This window comes from Pristis pectinata, chromosome 26, assembly GCF_009764475.1.
Source record: "Pristis pectinata isolate sPriPec2 chromosome 26, sPriPec2.1.pri, whole genome shotgun sequence".
NCBI classification, from domain to species: domain Eukaryota; kingdom Metazoa; phylum Chordata; class Chondrichthyes; order Rhinopristiformes; family Pristidae; genus Pristis; species Pristis pectinata.
The window spans coordinates 23,823,942-23,844,872 of NC_067430.1; the positions used below are offsets into that span (position 1 = coordinate 23,823,942).

Below are 20,931 nucleotides of genomic sequence, written 5' to 3' on the forward strand. Positions count from 1 at the left end.
CTTTCAAAGCTTCAGCTTACAGTCAATTAAATGCTTCAGACAGAAAATCACTTCTGTAATGTAGAAAATGGACTAGGATGACACATTCTCACAAAAAGCAATGATATAAATGACCAGGTAAACTGATGACATGAGGATTAAGTATTGTCCAGGACAATGGGGTCAACACAAGTGCCCTAGTATCTTCTGCGAATACCCAAGGGAGTCCAAATTTACGTTCCATCCAGAGGACATCTTCCATCAGTGCCGACTTCCTCCCCACCACACTGAAGCCACAATCCAATGATTCAAAGATGAGAGTGGTGCCAATGAATCAAGCTTAACATTTGTTAGCTTCAATAAATTGTACACTGCCTCTAAAATCCAGCCTATCTTTTGTAATGGAATGAATTTCAGACAACACAATACCAGGGTGCATTTAGTACTCCTACCTGATGATGAATTCCAAGGCATACATTTTCAGACTGGGACAGCCCTGTTGGGAAGAGGGTGGGGTAGGGGTGGGGGTAAAAGACATGGGAAATCCCCTGCAATTATAATTGTGCAATGTTTATTATTAGAATGGGGAATGCAGGTAATGCAGAAAAATCAAAATTCTCTGGACCATTTGGGAGCCTCTCTCGCCAGAAAATAAGTAAAACTCTGTCACTATGCTTAAAAAATGCAACGCTTCAATGCTTGAAAACCTTAAAAATAAAGGTGTTAAGGTCAACCTGAAATTGCAAATAAACTGAAGTCATGAACAGGCTTGAAAGAAATTCCTATATGGGTATGGGAGGAATCCAAGGTGTCAAAAGAGATGAACCAGGGAGATGATTTGTGAAGCATTGAAGAGCAGAGCGCGATTGACCACAGGCTGGTCTACAGCACCATCTAGTGATCAGCTCCACAGCAGCAGTGGAAAGGATTGAGGCAAGCCATGCACCCTCAGCCCAGCATGATGCATGGAACCTTGCATTTACATGGTGCATTTACTATTGGAAATCATCCAAAGGGGCTTCACAGGAGTATAGTTACACAAATATCACTGGCAGACAGGATTCAGGTAAATCCAAAGGTGTTTGTAAGCAATCAGGTATATCCAGCGTTGTTCAGGTTATTATGCTGCTGGCATCATGATATTTGCATTTATTTCCATGGAATCACATTTTATAACACTCCTTGTAAATGAAATAAAATCTAACTTAAGAATATAATTGTTCCATGAATAAGAAAATTGGGGGTTAAAATTATGTCGTATAACTAAAGTTAGCAATCAAAACAGACAGAAAATAAATATGTATACAAAAACAAAGATAACATTTAATATAGTTCTCTTTTAGTAGGTATGTACCTATGCACAATGTGTAAATTTACTTGAGTTCAATGTTAAAGTGCTTCAGAATGCATTACATTGCTTTCTTTTAAATTGGTGTAAAAATACATAGATCATTTTTATCTCCAGCTCCAGAGCAGCCAACATATAGGACAACAACTTTTAGTGATAGTCCTTGTGCCTTGTTAACACTCATAGCGAAACCAAGTTGAACAGGGAACTGGAGTTTCTTGAATTGAAAGGGTAGATCAGGTGGGATAATTGATATCTGAGGGATGAAGACATTTTGCCCAACACATTAACAGTCATTATTGTAGCCTCAGTGACATGTGGTAGTAATTTTTGAATCTAAATCATAGAACAGTACAGCACAATACAGGACCTTCGGCCCACAATGTTGTGCCGACCTTTAAACCTCACCTAAGACTATCTAACCTCTACCTCTCCCGTATCCCTCTATTTTAAATTCCTCCATACGCTTATCTAACAATCCCTTGAATTTGACCAATGTACCTGCCTCCACCACCACCCCAGGCAGCGCATTCCATGACCCAACCACTCTCTGGGTGAAAAACCTTCCTCTGATATCTCCCTCGAACTTCCCACCCATTACTTTAAAGCCATGCCCTCTTGTATTGAGCATTGGTGCCCTGGGAAAGAGGCGCTGGCTGTCCACTCTATCTATTCCTCTTAATACTTTGTACACCTCTATCATGTCTCCCCTCATCATCCTTCTCTCCAAAGAGTAAAGCCCTTGCTCCCTTAGTCTCTCCTCATAATCCATACTCTCCAAATCAGGCAGCGTCCTAGTAAATCTCCTCTTGCACCCTTTCCAACGCTTCCACATCCTACTTATAACGAGGCAACCAAAACTGGACACAGTACTCTAAGGGTGGTCTAACCAGAGTTTTGTAGAGCTGCATCATTACCTCGCATAGCTCTACAACTTGAACTGATAGTCTTTTGCCATTGCGTAGTATTGATGGATCCAAATTCCCGAGTAGCATGATTGGAGCTCCTTTTAGTTCAAGATTACGTGATGCCATAGAAGGTGGTGACAGAGAGTTTAAAAATTCAACAAATGTACAGCCTCACCAATGTCGGTCATACTGTTAAAAGACTTGTATTGTAAGGTTGTCTGGGAAGCTTTGAAAGAAGCTCTTTATTCATGGCCTACTCTGTATCACTTTTTGGTGCTAAAATTACTCTTTCACGCAACCATTGGTAATTCAAATAGTGTTGACTGACATTTGGGAAAACAGCTTGGACTAGATCATGAAGTGATGCAACAATTCGGCCCAACTTTTTCACGAATCTTCGTGTTTAATTTCCCCATTCCTAATTTGAGTAAATTTGAAGCAAACTCTCTCACAGATGGATGGCCTGTCAAATGCACTTGCATACAAGTTTTCAAGTGTAATTGGTTATCATCTTCCCAAATATATGATGCTTTAATACAGGCTTTCAATTCATCTACTTTAATATCTTATGGAATTACTGGTAGTGCTTGATGAATATCTCAAGCTAGCACTAAAGTAGCACCTCCCATTAATGTATTATTGTGTCTAAGATCTTGTAATGTTCGATGGAATGCTTCAATAGCTACCTTGTGACCCATTGTACATTTATCCCAGACAATAAGTTTACAATCCTTCAGAATATTGTCTTTTGCAGTTCCCCGACACACATTACATGTTGAAATCTCCACACCTCTCAAATTTTAAAGGAATTTAAAAGCCAATTGTGCAGTTTCTCCCCCTGTCAAAAGTACTAAAGTGATGCCTGATGATGCCACAGCCAGGGGAATCATGTTTTGAACTTTTACCAAAAATAGATTAATCAAGGAAAATTTTTCCTGTTCCCCCAGAAGCATCCAAAAACAAAAATTCCTTGGTCATTGTAAATAGCCTCTTAATAGTATCTAAGGCACTGCTTTGGTGTCTCACTAAACCTGGTTCTTTCTCTTGGATATATTTGTCTAACCGGTCTCTAACAGAAACTTGGTGCACAAATTTTCAGTTACTCTTTGTGGTTCAGGTAGATCAAAAGTACTTAGGTCAGGTCCACCCAAATATTTAGTACCTCAAAAATAGGTTTGAAAAAAAATTTCATCAATGGGGACAATTAACATTAGACCCTTTTGGGCTAAGGAGGGCCTCCAATGGGGTTTTATAGTAAAACAAGTGTTGTGCACATCCTTCTGCTAAACCTAGCTTACATGAAACATTTCAGATTTCTAGATTGCTTTGTTCTTGAGCTATGCATGGGACTCCTGGGACACACAGATGTTCTATTTTCTTATTGATCATTGGGTAGATTAAGGGAAAAATAACCAGGGGAAGAGAAGACCCCATTAGGGACAAGAGAGGAAATCTGTACATGGAGCCAGAAGGTATAAGTGAGGTCCTACATGAGTACTTTTCATTGGTATTCACAAAGGAAACAGACTTTGGCATTGGAAGGAGGGGCAGGTGAAATTCTAGTGAGACTCTCCAGAAATAAAGAGGAGGTACACAATGCTGCAGCGGGCTTAAAGGTGGATAAATCTCTAGGTATGGATGAGATTTATCCCAGGTTGCCATAGGAAGAAAGGGAAGAGATTGCTGGGGTTCTGGTTGAGGTATTTAAATCTTTGCTGGCCACAAGTGAGGTACCAGGTGACTGGAGGACAGCCACTGTGGTCCCCCTTCACAAGCAGGGCAGCAGGAAAAAGCTTGGCAATTGCAGACCTGTGAATCTAACATCAGTGGTAGGGAAGTTATTGGAAAAATTCTGAAGGAGAAGTTTAATGATCACATAAAAAGGCAGGGGCTAATCAGAGGTAGCCAGTATGGCTTTGTCCAGGGTGGATCCTGTCTAATTGAATTTTTTGAAAAGATAACAAAGTATATTGATGAAGGCAGTGCAGTACATGTGGCTTACATGAACTTCATTAAGGCCTTTGACAAGGTCCCGTATGGGAGACTGGTTGATAATGTTAGTGCCCATGGGATCCAAGGCAAGTTGATAAATTGGATCCAAATTTGGCTTGGCAACAGGAAACAGAGGGTGAGGTAGAGGATTGTGTTGTTTGTGAATGGATGTCTGTAACTAGTGGTGTTCCACAGGGATTGGTGCTGGGACACTTGCTGTTTTTAATAAATGTGAATGATTTGGATGTGAATGTAGAAAGCACATTCAGTAAGTTTGCCAATGATACAAAGATTGGTGGAGCTGATAGTGTGGGGGATAGTCTTAGGCTAGAGGGTGATATCCATATATTGGTGAAATGAGCTGAGAAATAGCAGATGGAAGTTAATTTTGATAAACATAAGGTGATAATTTTTAGGAGTTCTAATGAGGCTATGGTATCCAGCATGAATGGTAGGGGAGTAACTGAGGAACAGAGAGACCTTGGTGTACGAGTCCAAAGATCCTTGAAGATGAGGGTGCAGGTAGATAATGTGGTTAAGGAGACATATGGGTTATTGGCCTTCATTAAACAGATCATTAAGTACAAGAAGTGGGAGGTTGTGCTCCAACTTTATAGAACATTAATCATCATTCAACATTATAAAACACTTCTGGTCACCACACCTTAGGAAGGATGTGATAATGCTGGAGAGAGTGCAGAGCAGATTCACCAGGATGCTGCCTAGGATGGAGTGTTTCAGTTATAAGGAGAGATCGGAGAGGCTAGGTTTCTTTTCCCTGGAGCAGAGGAGGTTAAGAAAGGGACATGGTTGAGGTATATAAAATTATGTGGGCTATAAATAGGTGAAACTTTCCCCACATCAGAGAGAGAAAACTTGAGGACACAGATTTAGGGCAAGGAATAAAAAATTTAGAAGGGACCTGAGGAGGACCTTTCCACTCAGAAGGTGGCGGATACCTCGACTGCACTACCGAACAGAGTGGTGGAAGCAGACTTGCTGACAGCATTTAAGAAGTGTACAGACTAGCACTTGAACCACCTAGGCAGAGAAGGCTATGAGCCAAGTGCTGGAAGATGGGATGAATACGGATGTGTGCCTGCTGTGACAAATTGGATAGCAAGTCAAAGTCGGCATCAGGTCAGCTGATAAAACTTTGTCAAAGAAGAGAGAACTGACTGAAAATCCAGAACCTGGGGCCTTCAGAGGTGAAGACATACCAATCAAGGAGAGTGGAAGGGAATAGAGGGATGATGTACAAGAGGTTAATGTTGGAGGCACAGAGGAGATCTTAGAGAATCGTAGGCTGGAGAAGATTACAGGGATAGACAGGATGAAATCTTGAACAAGACACTGAAAGACTAAGGTTCACAAGACGTCAGCAACCAGAAGAGTGATGGATAAGCAGTACTGTCAGTTAGGAATTAGGTCCAAGGTTTGGGACAGGTATTGGATGGGAGAGGCAGGTTGGAAAAGTAAAATCTGGGGGGTGACAAAAGCAAAAATGAGAGTATCAGCAGCAAACAATCTGAAGCAGAGTTAGTAAATATTATGAAAAAGGCTGCCTCTGTAACACAGGGATAGAAATAGAAACCATCAGAAATGTTTAGTTGAGGCAGCATCTGTCGAGAGAGAAACAGAGTGAAAGAGATTTAGAAACTTGGCAAAGTACAATTTTATGAAAATCTGCCTCCATTTGAGATAGTAATCAAGAAAAGGGGGCGGCGCGGAAGGGAATTGTACTGCTGCTAAAAACAAAGAAGTAACAATGTATAATTAATTAGTATTAATTCCTCCAATGTCTAATCAAAGGAAACTGAGGCTCATCCATATTGCGTGTCGAACAAGACGTTCACACACAGAGCCTGTGGTGGGATTGAGAGAAACAATGAACTAGATATGGGGTTAGAAACTCCTCACATGATGTCAGGAAAAGCAGCCTGGAGATGAGGAATGAGAGGGGCTCAACTACACTGGGGAAGAAGAGAAGAGAAACCACTGCAGAAGCCAAAGCACACCAAGCACAGCCAGTAGAGATTCTGCATTCAACTCATTGGAAACACTTCTTAACGTGTGACTGTTGTCACTCGGTTTGGGGTCAGTGCAACCTTCCTAATCAAAGCTCACACAGAATCATAGAATTGATGCAGCTACATAAAGACGCCATTTGACCCACTGCGAATGTATCAGTTCTTTACAAGAGCAATCCAGTCAGTCACAGCCCCAGGTCCTTTTTCTCCCTCTACCCAACTCTCTTTTGGAAGTAATAATTGAATCTGCTTCCACTGTCCCTTTAGGCAGTGAAATGCTAACTACTTTCTGGGTCAAACTGGATATTTTTTCTTCATTTTGTCCAGAACCTTCTAGTCTGATATACTGTATATCAAACCAATACAAAACCCTTACAACTTTTCAAACAACCTGGAATTATATATATCACCAGCTTGGAAAAGACCAATTGCAAATATAATGTAGTCCATGGACCACTAACCTTGAACAAAGCAATATCATAAATTACATTCATAAGAAAACCCTTCACGGAGGAAAGACTCAGGGTGACAACAGGAGGAAAGAAAGAACATGATGTTTCACTATAAATGCACAACAGTAAATTTTAAGTCTAGTTATATTAATCTCAGCAACAACTTTCCTTTCATTAAAATTCTACTATTGAAAATGCAAGTCATACTAGCCTTATTTACCCTACCTGATTATCATCATTATCAGAAGACTGAGGTGTTGCACTTGAGAACACAACAGGAAAGGCTTGACACACTAATGTTGGTGTATCTAATATCAAGTGCTTCAAGAAATAAAGTGCTGAATGTGGTAAGCTTCAGATTCTGCAGATGTCATTACTGACATCACAGATGCCACAGAAGCCACCCTCAAGCTACATCTGGATGCCTTGTGGTTCTCCTTTTTTGAAGACGCACATCACAAATTACACAACAGCATGAATTTGTGCCAATCGACTGAGGCTTCTGGAATCTCATTGTCAAGGCAACTAACACGCAGGAAGCTTAGAGATCAGTAAAGACTACAAAAAACATTCCCTTCCTTCAAATCAACAAAAAGATGTGTTTTTCTCTCTGGGATGTCACGGCACTTCCTGCCTTGTTGGAAGGAAGGCTGCACCGCGCTCTGTGTCCACAACTTCCTGCCGCCAGCCTTCCTCTGCTCTTGTTTCTATTGGTCCTTTTCCTGTTATGTTTCTCTGTCAGACCATTGCAGCAAAACCGTTTCTCTGCATTCATGGTTTCCACATTTTGATCTAATTAAAAGTAAGTTTGCCTTCCACACCATCATGAGTTTCCTTCACGCCAAGGTACAAACTGGAGGACAATGGTGGTTTCCTACAACGTAGATTGGCTCCAGTTATACCAGGTGCCTTCTGATCTCTGCATGCGGCCATTTTCAGATCATCCAAACCAACGGGGATCAACTGGATATACAAATGAAATGCATGAACATAAAAACAGAAGAACAGAAGGAGGGGTAGGAAATTCAGTCGCTCATGTCTGCTCTGCCATTCAGTAAGGTCATATCTGATCTTTTACCTCAGTGTCACTTTCTTGCATTAAACCCACACACCTTGGTACTCTTAATATTTAAAATCTATCAATCTGATTTGAATTATTCAGTGGCTGAACCTTCACAGCTCTCTTAGGCAATGAACTGTAAGGATTCACCACATCCTGAATGAAAATGTTCTTTTTATCTCTATCCTAAATGGCCATTTGATAATGTGATTCCATTTCTAGATTCCCCAGTCAGGGGAAACAACAACTCCTCCTCTACCCTTGTCAAGTCCCTGAAGAATTTTGCTTACCTCTATGAGACCACCTGTCATTCTTATCTTAAGCTTAAGAAAGTACAGGCCCAGCCTTTTTAACCTCTCTTCAAATGACAAACCTACCATCCCAAAAATCAATCTGGTAAACCATCACTGCATTCCTTTTACCACAAGTATTTCCTTCCTTGGGTAGGGAGACTAGACCTATTCACAATATTCCAAATGCAGTCTCACCAAGCCCTCCAACTAAAGCTAGATAGCTCTACTTTTGTATTCAAATCCATTTGCATTAAAAGCCATCATACTATTTGCCTTCCAAATTGCTTGCTGGTCCTGCAAGTTAACTTGCAGTAATTTGTGTACCAGGCCCCTCTGAACACCAATACCTTTCAGCCTCTCATTGTTAGAAAAAATAATTCTATCTTTTCACTTTTTGAGCAAAGAATGATCTCACAGTTTTTCATGTTAAAATCCACTGTCCTGTCTTACCCAGTTACTTAGCCTGTCTATATCCCTAAGATGCCTCTCGCATTCCCCTCACAGTCCACACGCCACCTAGCTTTGTACAATCACCAAACTTTAATACACTAAACTTGATCTCCTCAACTGAATCATTGGTATTGACTGTGAGCAGCTGGGGCCCCTGCACCAATCCTTGAGGCACCCCACTGGTAATAGTCTCCCAATATGAAAATAACCTGATTATTCCTTTTATTAACCAAACTTCAATCCACAGCAAGATATTACCCCCATACCACACACTAATTTTGTTTCATAATCTCTCATGAGGCACCTTATCAAACATAGAAGAGCACAGCACAGGAACAAGCCCTTTGGCCCACAACGTTGTGCCAAACTAATTAAGCTATTGACACCCAATCCCTTCCAGCTCCACTGGATCAGATCTCTCCATTCTCTGCATATTCATGTTCCTATCCAATAGCCCCTTAAATGCCTCTATCTTATCGGCCTCCAAAACCACCCATATCAGCACATTGCTCTATGCAAAAAACTTGTCTTGCTCATGTCCTTTGAACATTTCCCCTCTCATCTTAAATGCATGCCCTCTAGTATTGGAAATTTCGACCCTGGGAAAAAGATACCGGCTGTCTACTCTATCTATGCCCCTCATAATCTTATTAACTTCTATCAGGTCTCCCCTCAGCCTCCGCTGCTCCAGAGAAAACAACCAAAGTTTGTCCATTCTCTCCTTATAGCACATGCCCTCTAATCCAGACAGCATCCTGGTAAACCTCTTCTGCACGCTCTCCATAGCCTCCACATCCCTTCTATAATGAGGTGACCGGAATTGAATGCAATACTCCAGATGCGGCCTAACCAGAGTTCTATAAAGCTGCAACATAACTTCCTGACTCTTGAACTCAATGCCTCCACTATTAAAGGCAAGCATGCCATACATCTTCTTTACCACCCTATCGACTTGTGTGGCCACTTTCAAGCAGCTATGGACTTGGACCCCAAGATCCCTCTGTACATCAACACTGTTAAGGGTCCTGCCATTAACTGTAAGTTTACATTTACATATGATGTCTCAAAATGCAACACCTCACACTTCCCTAGATTAAACTCCATCTGCCATTTTTCCACCCAAATCTGCAACTGATCTATACCCCACTGTATTCTTTGACAACCCTCTACACAACATCACCAATCTTTGCGCCATTAGCAAACTTACTAACCCACCCATCCACATTTTCATTCAATTCATTATATATATCACAAACAGCAGATCCCAGTACAGATCCCTGCCAAACACCACTAGTCATGGACCTCCAGCCAGAATAAGACCCATTGACCACTACACTCTATCTTCTACAGGCAAGCCAATTCTGAATCCAAACAGCCAAGTCACTATAGATCCCACGCCTCTTAATCTCGTGGATGAGCCTACCATGAGGGACCTTGTCAAACACCTGACCATGTACACAACATCCACTGCTCTACCTTCATCAATCATCTTCTTCACTTCTTCAAAAAACTCAATCAAGTTAGTAAGACATGACCTGCCCTGCACAAAGCCATGCTGACTGTCCCTAATTAGGCCATGTTTTTTCCAAATGCTCATAAATCCTATCCCTCAGAATCCTCTCAGATACTTTGCCGACCACTGATGTGAGAATCACCAGTCCATAATTTCCAGGATTATCTTTATTTCCCTTTAGCTACTAGTCAGTTCTCCAGGACCTCACCTGTGGCTAGAGAGGACACAAAGATCCTGGTCAAGGCCCCAGCAATCTCATCTCTTCCCTCTCTCAATAACCTGGGGTATATCATATCAAGCCCTGGAGACTTATCCACCTTAACATTCTTCAAGAGACCCAACACCACCTCTTCCTTTATTTCACAATGCCGTAACATATTAGCACACTCCAGAATGATCTCACTATCTTCCATTTCCCTCTCCTTGGTGAATACCGACGCAATGTACTCACTTAGGACCTCGCCCACATCCTCTGCCTCCAAGCACATCCCCTCCTTTATCCTTGAGTGGTCCTTCCCTCTCCCTAGTTATCCGCTTACTCTTGATGTATGTATGGAATACCTTAGGATTCTCTTTAATCCCACTTGACAAGGACTTTTCATGGCCCCTCCTAGCTCTCCTAATTCCCTTCTTGAGTTCTTTTCTGGCTTCTTTATATTCCTCAAGGGCCCTGTTCGATTTTAGCTTCCTATGTTTCCTCTAAATTCACAACCTCTCTCATCATCCAATGTTCCCTGACCTTGCCATCCTTGTCCTTACTGGAACATACCAGTCCTGTACCCTGTGCAGTTGGTCTTTAAACACCTCCATTTGTCAGGTGTGGACTTGCCCAAAAACAGCTGTTCCTAATTAACCCTCCCTAGCTCCTGCCTAATACTCTCATAATGTGCCCTCCCCCAAGGTAATACTTTCTTACAAGGTCTATTCTTATCTTTATTCATAGCTATCTTAAAGCTTAGGGAGTTGTGATCACTGTTTCTTAAATGTTCCCCCACTGAAAGGTCAGTCACCTGGCCGGGCTCATTTCCCAACACGAGGTCCAGTATGGCTCCTCCTCTAGTTGGACTACCTACATACTGTTTTAAGAAACTCTCCTGGATGCACCTAATAAATTCTACCATCTAACCCTCTTGCACCAAGGAGGTCCCAGTCTATATTGGGGAAGTCAAAGTCACCCACTATGACAGCCACATTGTTTTTGCACCTTTCCCTAATCTGCCTGCATATTTGTCCCTCAATGTCCCAGTGGCTGTTGCAACAGGGATAATATTTCAAAAGAAGGATTATTTCATTGCCTGTGAAGTGCTATAGGCTGTCCCAAGGTCACAAAAGGCACTACATTGACCAGAGACTCAACTAGACCACCCACATAAATGCTGTGGCTATGACAGCAGATCAGACACTGGGTATCTTGCAGTGAATGACTCACCACCAGACACCCCAAATCTTTCCACCATCTTTCCACCCCAAATCTTTCCACCATCTACAAGGCACAAGTCGGGAGTGTAATGGAATACAATCCCCTTGTCCAGATGTGTGCTGCTCCAACAACTGTCAAGAGCCCATGACAAAGCAGGCCACTGCCAACCTAAACATCCATTCCCTCCACCACTGGCATGCAATGGCTTTGGTGTGTACCATCTACAAAATGCACAGCAGAGTAACACATAGTTTACTCTGGCTGCACCTCCCATACCTGAAACCTCAACCACGAAGGACAAAGCAGCAGCCATATGGAAATACCACATCTGCAGGTTCCCCTGCAAGTCACACACCATCCTTACTTGGAAGTATATTGCCAGCCCTTCATCGTCACTGTATTTAAATCCTGGAACTCTCTATCCAACAGCACCTTAAAAGTATATACACCCAAAGGGCTGCAGCAATTAAAGAAAGCTGCTCATTGCCACCTTCTTATTCGTAATTAGGGATGGGAAATAAATCTTGGATTTGACAACAATGCCTAGATCCTAAAAAATGAATAAATTTAGAAAGATAAGTATAAAAGCTGTAAGCACAGAAGTCTATGCCCCTTCCTGTCAGGTTTGGGAGAACCAGAATAATTTTTGGGTTAGACATTGTCCTGGTTGTTGGCAGTTCTCTTTAGATATTGTCATGTGCAGCACCAGCTCATGTTAACTGGCTGACGAACAAATGTGAACCTTAATGTCCAGCTCTGGGATCTTCATCCAGTCTTCAGCCCACGTGGTCAGGTTACATCACTCTCCTGTCCATGTTTATCATCAAGTCTTGAAATGTACATGGGCTGGCTTGCCAAAGCCGCAGGTATTTGCCTTGTGTCAATTGCACTAATGCAATGTGACACTCTTACTAGAATGAACTTGTACCTTCCACAACTCCTTAGCCATGCACAATGAGGTTCATTTGGCATGGAAGCTTCTGCTTGAGTCAATACTTAATGTCAGCCACCATAGAGACACCCATCTCTTTCAGCCTCTCATTCCAGTTTTCAACAATCCTTGTTTTAATCAAGGGCTGAGATGTCCCACTGAATGGCCCAATACACAGTTCTGGAGCATTTCCCACGTGATGGCTCCACAGTAACTGAGAGCATGTAGCATTCCTGGCTAATGTGCTCACGAAATAAAGGATAACCACAGTTTAGAATCAAGGCTGATTTGATTCTCAAAAAAAAAGCACAATGGGTCAGGTATGAGATTGCATAGCTATTAGGTTCCACGTTCTTAGAGAAATAGAAGAGAACGGTGAGACAGGAAAAAAAAACTGCTCGCAGTGCAAGCTGGAAATTTGAAATAAAAAGAGAATGCATAAATACTCAAGAGGTCACGCAGCATCTATGGAGACAAAATTCAAGTCAGTGTTACAAGTTGATGATTTTCATCAGAACTGGCCATTTCTGATGCATACTGGAAAGGCTAGTTATCTAAAATTATTGAACTCAATGCAGAGTCCTGACAGCTGTAGCATGCCTACTTGGAAAATCACATTCCAGTTTGCATCAGGAATGGCTGGTTCTTAAGAACTCTTCATTGGATATGGTAGGTGTATTTTCCCTGGAGTGAAGTCTCTTTTTACAGAGAGTGGTTGATATCTGGAAGCTGCTGCCAGAAGTGGTGGAGTCAGATACAATCACTACATTTAAGAGACATTTAGGCATGCACTTAAATTGGCAAGGCATAGAAGGATACAGACCAGGTGCGGGCAAGTGAGATTAGTGGAGGTGGGCAAAAAGGTGATATGGACATGATGGGCCAAAGGACCTACTAATGGGCTGTACAACTCTGTCTCTACTCTCATTCTGAGAAAACCATCACCTTGAAACATTAACTCTTGTTGCTTTCTCCACAGATACCACCTGACCTGCTAAATATTTCCCTCATTTTCAGTTTTTACTCCACATTCTTATACACAATGTACTATCTTGGGGATTGCTGACTTTGTGGTGCCTTTCCTTACGCAGCCAATGAGTGCAGCATCCTGCTCCAAAACATGTGATTTCTGCTCAATGTTCATATAAAATTAGAGGATTCCTTTCTCTCTGAGACATTGGCTGCATGAGCTGTGGATAGCATTTAAGTCCCTTTCTTCAATTTCCATCCACCTCACAGTGCAGTGAACTGTGTCTGACCAAAAGGACAGACACAACTTCCACAAAATTCAAGCAGGACAAACTGACAAGGAAGAAAAGTGATCACTGTGGCACATATTAAAGGCCCCATTCGTCCCCTCCTTTCTAATGCTGTACCCGTGACAACCAACAGATGTAATCACATGGGTAAGTTAGTGACAGTTCCTGTCACTGGCATCTTCCTGTATCCTGAAGATTTGCAATATATTGTCTAATTGAACAAGCAAACAAAACATTAAGCCACCATTACATGTTAATAGACATCAAATACAAAATACTATTCTTAATATTTATTTCTTGTATTTTGGGGTTTCAAAATAAAGTTACTGTTAATGATATGTGTCACTCAGTGATGTTCTGTGCATTTTCTGGTAACAAGTTTAAATTGTAAACAAGACACAAGAAATTCTGCAGATGCTGGAATCTGGAGCAATACACAAAAAGTGCTGGTGGAACTCAGCAGGTCAGGCAGCATCTACGGAGGGAAATAAACAGTCGACGTTTTGGGTCGAGACCCTTCATCAGGACTGGAAAGAAGAGGGCAGAAGCTAGAATAAGAAGGTAGAGGGAGGGGGAGGAGCACATACAGGCAGGTGAGAGGCAAGTTCAGGAGATAAGCGAGTCCAGGTGAGAGGGGGAAGGTAGGTGGGTGGGGGTGAGGAGGAAGATGTAATAAACTGAGAGGTGATTGGTAGAAGAGGCAAAGGGCTGAAGAAGGAGGAAGCCGGTAGGAGAGGGCAGTGGACCATGGAATAAAGGATGGAGGAGGGAAGGAGAGTAGATGGGCAGGTCATCAAGGCAGGGGAAGGGAGCCACAGGAATTAAGGAAGACAAGGGGGAGGGGAGACAAAGAAGGGGTGGGGTTACTGGAAGTTAGAGAAACCAATGTTGAGGCCATCCCAAGAGACTCCCAAGGTGAAATATGAGGTGTTGTTCCTCCAACCTGTGCCCAAGGGTAAACAATTCTGCTTTGGTGCCAAATAAATATCAACACACAAAGCATTTAAATTAAAGAAAAACTACAATCACTCTAAACTGGAAACAACGATAGAAGTTTAAAGACAATAGTAACATGCCATGGGCCTCTATGTAAGATTGTGAAAAGTGTGCAGTTTGATCTGCGAAATAGAATTATTAGTGCACTGTTTATGTACTTCAGAATCAGTGCTAAGAGTTGCTACAAGGCATTCGAAGTGAGTACCAGAAGGAGCAAGCACAGTTATTTTTACTTCAACCTGATGAGAGGATCAATAGTGTCTCTGGGAAGGAAGGAAGGTGAAGGGCTAGGCCAAGGCATGGCAAGGGGCAGGATGAGGGACAGTGAAGGGTAAGGGGACAACACGAATGGGCAGGGTGAGGGGTACAGAAGGGACAGCAGAGTGGCGGGGACAGGATAAGGGAGGAGGGTGAGGGATAGTGAAGGACAAAGTGAAGGAAATGGTGTGGGGATAGGGTGAGGTAGGATCTTGAGAGAAAAGAGGGTGAGGGGGGAAGAGGGTGAGGGGGGAAGAGGGTGAGGGAAGTGGTGGGGATAGTTCAAGAAAGGGGCAGGATGAGGGAGGAGTGTGAGGGATAGTGAAGGACAAAGTGAGGGAAACGGTGTGGGGACAGGATGAGGGAGGATCATGAGGGAAGAGGGTGGGGGGGAAGGTGAGAGTGGAGGGAGGCGAGGGCCGGAGGGAAGTGAGGGGACAGGGTGAGGGACGGAGAGTGGAGGGAGGTGAGGGACGGAGGGTGGAAGGAGGTGAGGAGACAGGGTGAGGGGCGGAGAGTGGAGGGAGGTGAGGGACGGAGGGTGGAAGGAGGTGAGGGACGGAGGGTGAGGGGCGGAGAGTGTGGGGGCGGAGGAAGGTGAGGGGACAAGGTGAAACTGAACGGAAGAAACACAAGGCGAAGCTATGCTGGGCCATTCAGCCCCTCGGATCATGGCTGATCATTCACCTCACTGATCGTCACTCCCTGTGGCGGAGGCCGAACATGGAGAGGGATCGGGCCGGTACCTCCGTGTCCTTGAGTCGCCCCGGGGCCGGGCCTGAGCTCACCCTCCCCGCCCTTGGGCTGCCGGCCTGCTCCCATCGCCGGGAGTCCGTGCGGTGCCGGAATAGAGGGCCGCCGGGGGAGTCAGGACGGAGGAGGGCTGATCCTCCTTCGGTCTCTCTCCCATCTCCCGCCCCAGCCTTCATCCTCACCTGCTGACTTGAATCGGGCAGCCGGAGCTCTGCAGCCGCGTCTTAACGGCGCCATCCATCCTTGTCCGGTCCGGAACTGGTGCGGAGGGGAGGGATTGAGGGGGAGAGGGAGGGAGGGGGGAGGGGGGAGAGGGAGGGAGGGGGGAGGGGGGAGAGGGAGGGAGGGAGGGGGGAGGGGGAGAGGGAGGGAGGGAGGGGGGGGGAGAGGGAGGGAGGGGGGGGAGGGGGGGGAGAGGGAGGGAGGGGGGGGGGGAGGGGGGGGGGAGAGGGAGGGAGGGGGGGGGAGGGGGGGGAGAGGGAGGGAGGGGGGGGGAGGGGGGGGAGAGGGGGGGAGGGGGGGGAGAGGGAGGGAGAGGGAGGGAGAGGGAGGGGGGGAGGGGAGAGGGAGGGGTGAGGGGAGGGGAGAGGGAGGGGTGAGGGGAGGGGAGAGGGAGGGATTGAGGGGGAGAGGGAGGGGGTGAGGGAGGGGGGAGGGGAGGGGAAGGAGAGGGGTGGAGGGGGGAGAGGGGAAGGGGGAAGAGGGGGAGGGGGGAGGGATGGAAGGGGAGGGGATGGGGGTGAGGGAGGGAAGGGGAGGGGATGGGGGTGAGGGAGGGGAGGGGAGGGGATGGGGGTGAGGGAGGGGAGGGGAGGAGAAGGGGGTGAGGGAGGGGAGGGGAGGAGAAGGGGGTGAGGGAGGGGAGGGGAGGAGAAGGGGGTGAGGGCGGGCCGGAGGGACAAGGAAGGGAGAGTAGAGGGTGGGATGGAGGGGAGAGGGGCAGGGGTGAAGGAAGGGAGGGGAGAGGGTGAAGGAGGGGAGGGAGTGGAGGGGGCGAGGGGATGGGAGGGGATAGGGGAGGTGGAGGGTGGGAGGGGAGGGAGGGAGAGGGGTGCAGGGGAGGGAAGGGGGAGCATGGGAGATGAGGGAGAGGAGGAGGAGGAGGGAGGGTGTGAAGGGGAGGGGAGGGGATTGACGAGGGAGGGTATGAGGGGGAGGGGAGGGGATTGACGAGGGAGGGGGGAGAGGGGAGGGGAGGAAGGAGGGACTTTGTTCATTGGAGCACAGGAGACTGAGCGGTGACCTTATGGAGGTGTGTAATATCGTGATAGGCATAGATAGGGTGAATCCACACAGTCTTTTTCCCAGGGAGAGGGAATCAAAAACAGGAGGGCATAGGTTAATGTGAATAGAGAAAGATTTCAAAGGGATGTGAGGGACGACTTCTTCATGCAGAGGGTGGTGCATATATGGAATGAGCTGCCAGAGGAATTGGTTGAGCCATGTACAAAAGCAACATTTGACAGACTTTTGGACAGGTACATGGATAGGAAAGGTTAGGAGTGATATGGGTCAAACACAGACAAATGGGACTCGCTTAGATGGGCATTTCAGTTGGCACAGACGAGTTGGGCCGAAGGACCTGTTTCTCTTCTGTATGACTGAGAACAGAAACCAAGAGTGAGGAAGGGAGATGTGGGGAGTGAAATTGGGGGAGTCATGAGACAGGAGATTAGAGGCAAGGAAAGGTAAAGGGTAGGCAGATTCAGGAAGGGGCATTGACATCCCAAATTCAAATCATTCCATCTTTATATTCATCAATTATTTAGAAGTCACAACCAATTTGAAAACACCCTCACTGCACTGGAACATTTCAAACATCTATCTCATTTTAATAATTACTGGACCACTCTTGAAGTGTCACTTTGGAGGAATTTACTTTATTTCAGTTGACTTTATGCTTTACTCTCTGAATTATACAACTTTTCTTATATCACGTGGCACAGTGACACTGTTAGTAGAACTACTGCCTCAGATCTCCAATGACCCAGGTTCAATCCTGACCTCCATTGCTGCCAATATGGAATTTGCACAGTTTTCCTGTGACTGTGCAGGTTTCATCTGGACACTCTGGTTTCCTCCTGCATCCCAAAGACAGCAGGTTGGTTAATTGGCTACTGTAAATTGCCCCTGAAGTGTAGATAAGTGATAGAATTTAGGGGGAGTTAAAGGGAATGTGGAAGTGAAATGGAACAAGCAAGAAATAAGGGCAGACTCGGTGGACTGAAGGGATTGTTTCCATGTTGTATAATTCTTATGTTCCCAACACCAGATCTCACACACTCACCCAAGACCAGCAGCTGTGAAATCACCCCTCTCCCCTCATACCAAACCTGCCACTTGAACTATACTAACATAGCCATAAGCTGAATGCCACAAGGGGCGTGCCAGTAATGAGGCAAGAGTTACCTTCCAAACCGTGCTAGTCCCTCTAGTGATGTTATCCTCATCACCACCCCACCCTACAGCCCAGCCTAGAATAGGAATTCATCAGCTTGTGGCAATAGCATCTGCCTCTCCCAGCGAACTCTCCCAGGGCAGGTACAATATGGGCTGTAATTTCTCTAGCTTGGATGAGTCTATATATATGATGTATATGTTCCATGTATATATGAAATGTCAGAGGTTGCAGTCCCTGTTTGACTAATTGAAGGGGTTGCTCCTCAAGTTTGGATTGGACTTCAGCCCCACACCCCTGATCTTTGGGCACCCAACATGGAGGAAGGTTAACAAGTCAGTCAGTGAACCTCCTCATTGGTCTGCTGCTAGGCCTGGCCATGGTAGACATTCATAGGTTCAGGCAGTGGGCCACTGAGGAGTTTGTCTGCACCGACTGCCTGCCCCTCTTCCATGCCCATGTGTCCCTGGAGAGGGATCGTGCAGTGGGACTGGCTCTCTGGAGGGCTCCTGGACCAGTGGATGCTGCAGGGGCTAGAGTCCATTCTGGAAAAGGATAATAATATTTTAGTTTGAAAATGTTATCAAATATGTAAATAATCTTTTTTTTAGAAAAAGAGCTCTAATTTCTGGGGCCTAAATGAGTCTCTGTTCCATGTGTATTTGGAATGTGGGAAGCTGCAGCCCCTGTTCGATTATTTAAGAACTTGCTCCTCAAGTTCTGACTGCACTTCAGCTGTCTGTTCCTGGTCTTTGCGTCCCCAGTGGAGAGAGTGTCAGCTGATTGAGGGATCTCCTCGTTGATTTGCTCCTGAACCTAATCACAGGTTTAAACAGTGGGCCATCGAAGGCTCGTGGCACTTCTTTAGCCAGAGGGTGGTGATTTTGTGGAATTCATTGCCACAGATGGCTGTGGAGGCCAAGTCATTGGGTATATTTAAAGTGGAAGTTGAAAGGTTCTTGATTAGTAAGCATGTCAAAGGCAGGAGAATGGGGAAAAATAAATAAGCCATGATCGAATAGTGGAGCAGACTCGATGGGCCAAATGGCCTAATTGTGCTCCTTGGTCTTATGGGTCCTTTCATCCCAACTGCTCACCCCTCTGCTGAGGTTACATTCTTTCCCAAGAATGAGTTTCAGTGGAGCTTTTCAAGTATCTGTAGGCACCACAAGAGCTGGAGTGCTTTGGAAAAGTGTTTTAAGGTTTTGTTGGGTATCTTTATTAACTTAAAACTTTCTGCAACCTAGATAAATCTATGTTCCATGTATATATATATTCTAGGAGGTTGCAGCTCTTATACAAATATTTAAGGGGGCTGTTTCTCAACCACCGGCTGCACCTAAGGCTTACACTCCTGGGAACCCAGTGAGGAGAGGAGCGAGTTGGTCGATTGACCTCTTTGTTAGTCTGCTGCTCCTGTCTCCAGGTGGGATCAGGTAGCAGGCTGTCAAGAGTCTGTCCATTCAGCTGCCTGCCCCTCTTCCAAGGCTGCATTCATGCACCCATGTCCCTGGTGACTGCTGATTTGTTTGTGGCCTTGTGTGACTGATGGGCTCATGTGGGCATGTATGTATTATGGACAGAGGACAACATATTAATTTAGTTTCTGTTGTTAGTAAAGTTATTTTTTTTAAAAAAGCACACAAAATGGCATAAGGCCAGAAAAACTACCAATACACTGTCCAATCAAAAATTCATCAGGCAGGTAAAGCTTTCTTAACAAGCTGTCAATCAAAAAATTAGGATCTGCTTCTTTCCCTGCACTACATGTGAATGCTCCATTGCACTGCAGCCTCATACTATTTAAATCCAACTCAAGAAATTTCATGCATAATCCAGGTTGACATACCAGAGTACAAAAGCCAAGCTGGAGGTAAGATCTTTAAGATCGTTAACCGAATCCCACACGTTTTGCTATTATAGTAAATGTTAAAGATCCCATGATATTGTGTGATGAGCAAGTATTCCTAGTATTTGGAATACATGTTCCTTGAAGCAGCATGAAATGCATACGTTTTGCTGTTAGGAAATTGCACTTGATTCCCTTTTTTTTCACCTCTGGAAGAATCTCTGTTATATTTCTTAGTGTACTTTGGATGCCACATTGCAAAGACTCCCATTAACTCAATGTGGGAAACAATTTAAAAGGCTTCCAGTGCCACATAACATACAACTATTATTGTTGCTTACTGTTCACTTCTTTATGCTGCTGTTATCATAGTAAAATATGTTCTGAGCTCTTTCCCACTCCCTAAGTCATCATCCTTTTATCATTAATGTGGGTCTAAATAAATGCTTCAAAAAGCACCAGTGTATATCCAATAACATTTTTCCAGTAATGCTCACATGTAGATAGTTATACAGCCCAGAAACCAGCCATTTGGCCCAACTCGTCCATACTGACCAAGTTGTCTACCTAAGCAGTCCCATTTCCCCGATTTTGGCCCTCATCCTTCTAAATCTTTCCTATCCATGTACCTGCCTGAATGTCTTTTAAATGTTGTGATTGTACCCGCCTCTACAGCTTCCTCCGGCAGCTTGTTCCATGTACCCGCCACCCTCTGCATCTCTGGTCCCCTTTAAATCTTTCCCCTCTCACTTCAAATCTATGCCCTCTAGTTTTAGACTCCCTTACCCTGGGAAAAAGACTGTGACCATTCACCCTATCTATGGCCCTCATGTTTTTATATACCCCTTATATGGTCACCTCTCAGCCACCTATGCTACGAGCAAAAGAGCCCCAGCCTATCCAGTATGACAAATGCTCTCTTCCTGGGACCGTGCATCTAATGAGCCTCAAGAGATATTTCTAATCCTCTAATGGAAAACAAATATGCTTTGCAAATTGCTTGAACAGAGATTCTATGACCTAGGTGAATGACAACATTACT

General features: G+C 44.7%; 1 protein-coding gene across 3 annotated transcripts in view; it reads right to left on the reverse strand.

Annotated features, from left to right (window-relative positions):
* Positions 1–15,934, reverse strand: part of acot7 (acyl-CoA thioesterase 7) — a 184,188-nt gene extending 168,254 nt beyond the window's left edge. For 2 of the 3 annotated variants that reach the window (XM_052039374.1, XM_052039373.1), the window contains exon 1: positions 15,825–15,934. In XM_052039374.1, the coding sequence (XP_051895334.1) occupies positions 15,825–15,883 (59 nt within the window). In that variant the 5' untranslated portion in view covers positions 15,884–15,934. Of the gene's footprint in view, positions 1–15,576; positions 15,617–15,824 lie in introns of those variants that run through there. The other variant, XM_052039375.1, reaches the window with a different exon arrangement.
* Positions 15,935–20,931: the final 4,997 nt, after the last annotated feature.